Genomic DNA, 4698 nt, shown 5'->3' with positions numbered 1-4698 from the left:
GATGATGAATTTTCTGTCACCTTAGCAAAATCAATTATATAAAACCTGCATAACTGATCATTGGGACCCTTCAAATCCTTAATCAGGCTTCCTCTTTTTAACCTTCTAAAGCTGTAATAATATCCATATATTACTGTCATTGAATTTTATTTTTATTATTTTTTATTTTTATTATTATTATTTTTTTGTGTCTGAAAGTATTGAACAACTGATATTTATTAATTTATTGACATTCAATTAGGTTATATATGCGTAGACAAGAATTATTTTCTCATATTTTCAACAATATATAAATTTTTTCTCAAAAAAATGCGAGATGGACTACCAGGAAAGATAGATGGAGGTTTAAATACAGTTAAGTAAAACTTTTAACTAGATACGAATCTTTCTCTCACAAAAAATTTCGGTAACACTTCTCAAATTCCCATTTATATAATATGATTGCATATGAAATTCAGGACGTTCTTGAATGCTCGACTTCCCATGAAATTGATTGCTTAAATGCTGAAACTGGACATTGTCAAAGGTTACAATATGTAAGCAAGCAGAAGAATATTAATATAGAGCTTCACATGATCATGCCAACTACTAGCTACCTTATATGATCAATATACAAGAAAAATACGTACATACACCGGCACACCGCCATCAATATTTCTGAGTCTATCGTCACCAATGGCCTGACAGTGCCAAAACCCTTTTGTCTAATCTTCTTCTCCTTCCATGTGATCCCTTCTTCCTTTTCTCAATCATCATCTCTTTATTATTTTATTCTATCTTTTTCCAGAAACACTGATTTCTTCCTTTATTGATGATTCTCTCGGAGAATCAGGTTAATTTGATACATAAATAGTGCTTTATTTAGCATCCTTCCTGAAAGATTGTGGGAATTTCATCAGAAAGATACCTATATACGTATATTTGATCGATCAGATATTGATTTCACTATGGGGAGAGTGAAACTCCAGATCAAGAAGATTGAAAATACAACAAACAGGCAGGTCACTTTCTCAAAGAGAAGAAATGGATTAATCAAGAAAGCTTATGAACTTTCTGTTCTTTGTGATGTTGATGTTGCTCTTATCATGTTTTCCCCTTCTGGAAGAGTCAGCATATTCTCAGGAAATAGAAGGTAACTCTTCTGTTTTTTAGACTCGATAATTATTATTAGGTTAATTATTTTCTCTTTTTTATGTTTAAAGCATGGAAGAAATCATGACTCGATATGTGAATCTTCCTGAGCATGAACGAGGAAAGTAAGGATCAACAACTCAATTTTCAGGTTTAAATATATCATCTTTCATGTGCTGATACTGATGATTTTCTGTTTGTGTCTCATGAAACCAAAGGCTACAAAACCAAGAGGTAATACGACAAATAGTTTTTCAGTAGTTCAGATTAAATCTGTGGATCGATGTTTGTCTTTCCCATTCTGATCTTGGATTTTCATGGTTTAATAATCTTGAAATGATATTGATTAATTAAATTATTTGCAGTATCTGCAAAGGGCACTTGGCAAGTTCAAATATGAAGCAGATCGAACCTATCAACCAGCCAACAGGTTTATATATACGCATATATATATATATATATATATATATATATATATACTGACACCAACCCTTGCAACCCACAAATGTGCATTGTTCTGTTTTTATTTCTTATGCCAGATTTTTGCAATTTCTTACTGCGAAATATAAAATTGATTAAAGTTGCCAGAATCTTTTATAATTATGTCATAACTAGCTTCGTTTTCTTGATCCTGTTATGCGTAGCAGCCCAGCAAGCGTTGATTCTCAAGTTGAGGTATATGTATTAGTGTTAATTAAGAATATATACCCTCAACTTAGTTTGTATAATCACTTTCATTTTGGCCTCTGAATCCATCACTAATCGCCAACGTGGGTTAATTATTCCAGGAAATGCAACAGGAAATTCTTAAATGTAGGTGCCAACTTGAGCACATGGAGAAAAGACTGAGGTATATATTAAACATCGAATCCACTCTTGATCAAAACACATTAAACTTAGATTATGGAATTAGGAAGATTACTCATTATAAATTTATAATTCCATAGGATTTATGAAGGTGATTCGTCCGATATCACTACACTCTTTGAGGCCGAGTACCGGGAACAAATTCTTGAGGTAAACTTGAAGCAAGTCAGGATGCGAAAGGCAAGTTTCATCGCCCTACGTTTTATTTAGTTGATGTTTGATTAAAGCGGACTTGAGAAACAAAAAGAAGCTAAAATCATATTCGACAAACCATTCTAATATTGCATATCGGACATGCCCAAGGATTTCAGTATGCATCTTTTTTCCTTTTTCCAAAAAAATATTATACATACCCCCGTTTGGCTCCCATTTTTTGAAATGAAAATGGGTGGTATAATGCTTTTTTGATAAATAAAAGTGATTAAAAAATAAAGAAAAATTTTCAATTCATGTATAATATTATTTTATGGAAGATTGTGTGATTGAAAATAAGAGAGAGAAAAATGAAATGAAATTCAATGGAGACCAAACAGGGGCATAATATAAACTCATAGCTTGTTTGGTAGAGATTTTGATAATTGATTTTTTGACCGTTAGAGATAAAGTGAATTTTACCTGTGAGAGAATAATTCAAAAATAACGGCTGTAATAGTGAAATAACGGTCAAAAAATTGATTTTAATTAACTTAAAATTTGTATCAAACAAACACTCAATAAATTTCTGAAGCTTATGAAATTTTTTACATGGCCAGCAAGTTCTGCAGGACCAGTATAATTCTCCTGGTGCACAAACAACTACAGAGGTATATTATAAAATTTTGAATATGTTCTTGAGAAGAGTTGAATAACTACAAATGGGATTAGGCTAGGAAACTCAGAAATTGTAAGCCTAATATTAAGGCTCAAAGCTATGTCTACTATCGCATTTCAGATGAATTTGCCCCTAGAGACCACAAATCTATCTGATTTGGCTTCAACAAATGCAAACAATATTTTGGATTGGCTTCCTCAGAGGGATCCACAAGTCCAAATCCTGAATTTCTTGGATTCAAATGGCCTGCTTCCAGTGAGGTTAATGTTATATTTACGTCCATTATAATCCGATGTTAATCATGAATTAACGATGCATTTGATTGAGTCTTCTTGTATATACTGCAGCGAACAACCTCAACGTATGGATAATATCCTGTCACCATCCTTAACTGTCCTTCATGCACCAAGCGTGCTTGTCCATGATCATTTGAGTTCAGGCCGGAGGATTGAGGATGACACCCAACGACCAGATTTTGATCAAGTAATTGATGTCAATCTTTCTCCATGGACAGATTTATATCCAACAGGTAATTTGTCCACGATCAGCTAGTTACATGTATTATTTCTTTTCAGAGCTTAAGAAAAAGGAAAATAAAATCGAAGAAGGTTGAAAAGCCAAGTTCAAGTACACACTGGATGTAACTAGCTTATAGACATAGTAGTTCGTTTTTCATATCAGGTGTCTGCATGCACACATGCAGGCCACACGAGTGTATCCAAAGACTTAACCCTTGTTTTCTAGGGATTAAAATTGTATTTTTAGTAGATTTGGAATAAAAAGTTGATAAAATGTGTGGTTGAAAAATTATGGGTCCTATGAAATGTATGGTAAAAATTAATTGTTAATTTTGACTCAAATTTTAATCAGATTTTTTAGCGGTACGAAATAGTTCAGATGTAATGCACTCTAGTGCAGCATGTATAAAAGCTAAACTGCATTTCATTCAGAGTTATTGTATCCTTAAAATCTAGCTATGAAATGATCAATGGATCCATGAAAAAGAGTTCAACTAGTGGATTCAAATTTAATGGGAAGAAGGCTTAATTTGTTGTTGTTTATTACGTCTTTCAAGGCTCTATTTGAGTATATCATAATCTTGGAACAATTAATTTTTGCAGTGAATGATCCTTTTCCCGCAGCACAGCCCAGATACGAGCGCTTCTTGAACTCTTTCTGTCTCAGCTCACCACAGTGAATCAAGATCATACATGGCAGTTTATATTTTGTTAATTTAGACAACTTCACAAGACAACTTTTTTTGCTATCACCGTAGAATTTCTTCAATAAAAAGTTTTCTGGAACCATTAAAAGTGAAGCATGCTAGGTGTACAACCTATGTGACAACTTGGTTTACATTCAATGAGTTGGCAGACATCCACACCATACATTTCAATTTTTATTATTATTATTATTTTTTTGAATCAATAGCGTGGATTCTAACACCTCATTAGTTGTCAACCAAGTTGTAAAACTTGATTGTACAGCTAGAATAATTCATTAAAAGTTTGTTGTATCAATTCTTTATCATGTCTAAAGTTTACCATTACAAGAAGAGAAATCATCCTTAAGAATACATTGGTCTCATCTAAATGATACATATGTGGGTTTGTTGAATGCTACAAACTACAGGTTCGTCTAGGCCCCTGTTGATTCAAATACAAAAGTGGATTAAAATTTAAGTCAAAATCAACTATTAACTTTATGTATATATTTTATGGATCCACAACTTCAACTACACATTTCATTAATTTTTATCAAAAATCTACAAGATAAAAAATAAAAAATAAAAAATAAATTCAGCTTTTTTATCTAAATCAAACACGAGCTAAAAGTTGTCATAGAATGCTATGAACTATAAGTAATGAGCTATCATGTATGCGTGTACC

At 32.4% G+C, this 4698-nt stretch overlaps 1 protein-coding gene across 2 annotated transcripts; it reads left to right on the top strand.

Annotated features, from left to right (window-relative positions):
- Positions 1-569: 569 nt before the first annotated feature.
- On the top strand, positions 570-4314 carry LOC111386887 (agamous-like MADS-box protein AGL104). 2 transcript variants are annotated; one of them, XM_023011378.1, is made up of 11 exons: positions 570-1132; positions 1203-1256; positions 1350-1365; positions 1497-1561; positions 1779-1806; positions 1920-1981; positions 2079-2178; positions 2751-2801; positions 2930-3069; positions 3157-3338; positions 3931-4314. In XM_023011378.1, exons 1-11 carry the CDS (start codon positions 948-950, stop codon positions 4005-4007), a joined length of 960 nt encoding a protein of 319 aa, XP_022867146.1. In that variant the 5' UTR covers positions 570-947; the 3' UTR covers positions 4008-4314. The 2 variants fall into 2 exon arrangements, with proteins under 2 accessions (XP_022867146.1, XP_022867145.1); XM_023011377.1 differs by having other exon boundaries at positions 1776-1806.
- The last annotated feature ends 384 nt before the right edge of the window (positions 4315-4698 follow it).

The sequence above is a fragment of the Olea europaea genome, unplaced genomic scaffold, assembly GCF_002742605.1.
Source record: "Olea europaea var. sylvestris unplaced genomic scaffold, O_europaea_v1 scaffold376, whole genome shotgun sequence".
NCBI classification, from domain to species: Eukaryota; Viridiplantae; Streptophyta; class Magnoliopsida; order Lamiales; family Oleaceae; genus Olea; species Olea europaea.
Note: the sequence above shows the minus strand (reverse complement) of the source record. Positions and strands in the feature narration are given on the sequence as shown.

Coding starts and splice junctions, on each gene's coding strand:
- LOC111386887 (XM_023011377.1), top strand. CDS start 948: ATGGGGAGAGTGAAACTCCAGATCAAGAAGATTGAAAATACAACAAAC. Junction 1,982..2,078: donor CACATGGAGAAAAGACTGAG/GTATATATTAAA, acceptor ATAATTCCATAG/GATTTATGAAGGTGATTCGT. Junction 2,802..2,929: donor GTGCACAAACAACTACAGAG/GTATATTATAAA, acceptor ATCGCATTTCAG/ATGAATTTGCCCCTAGAGAC.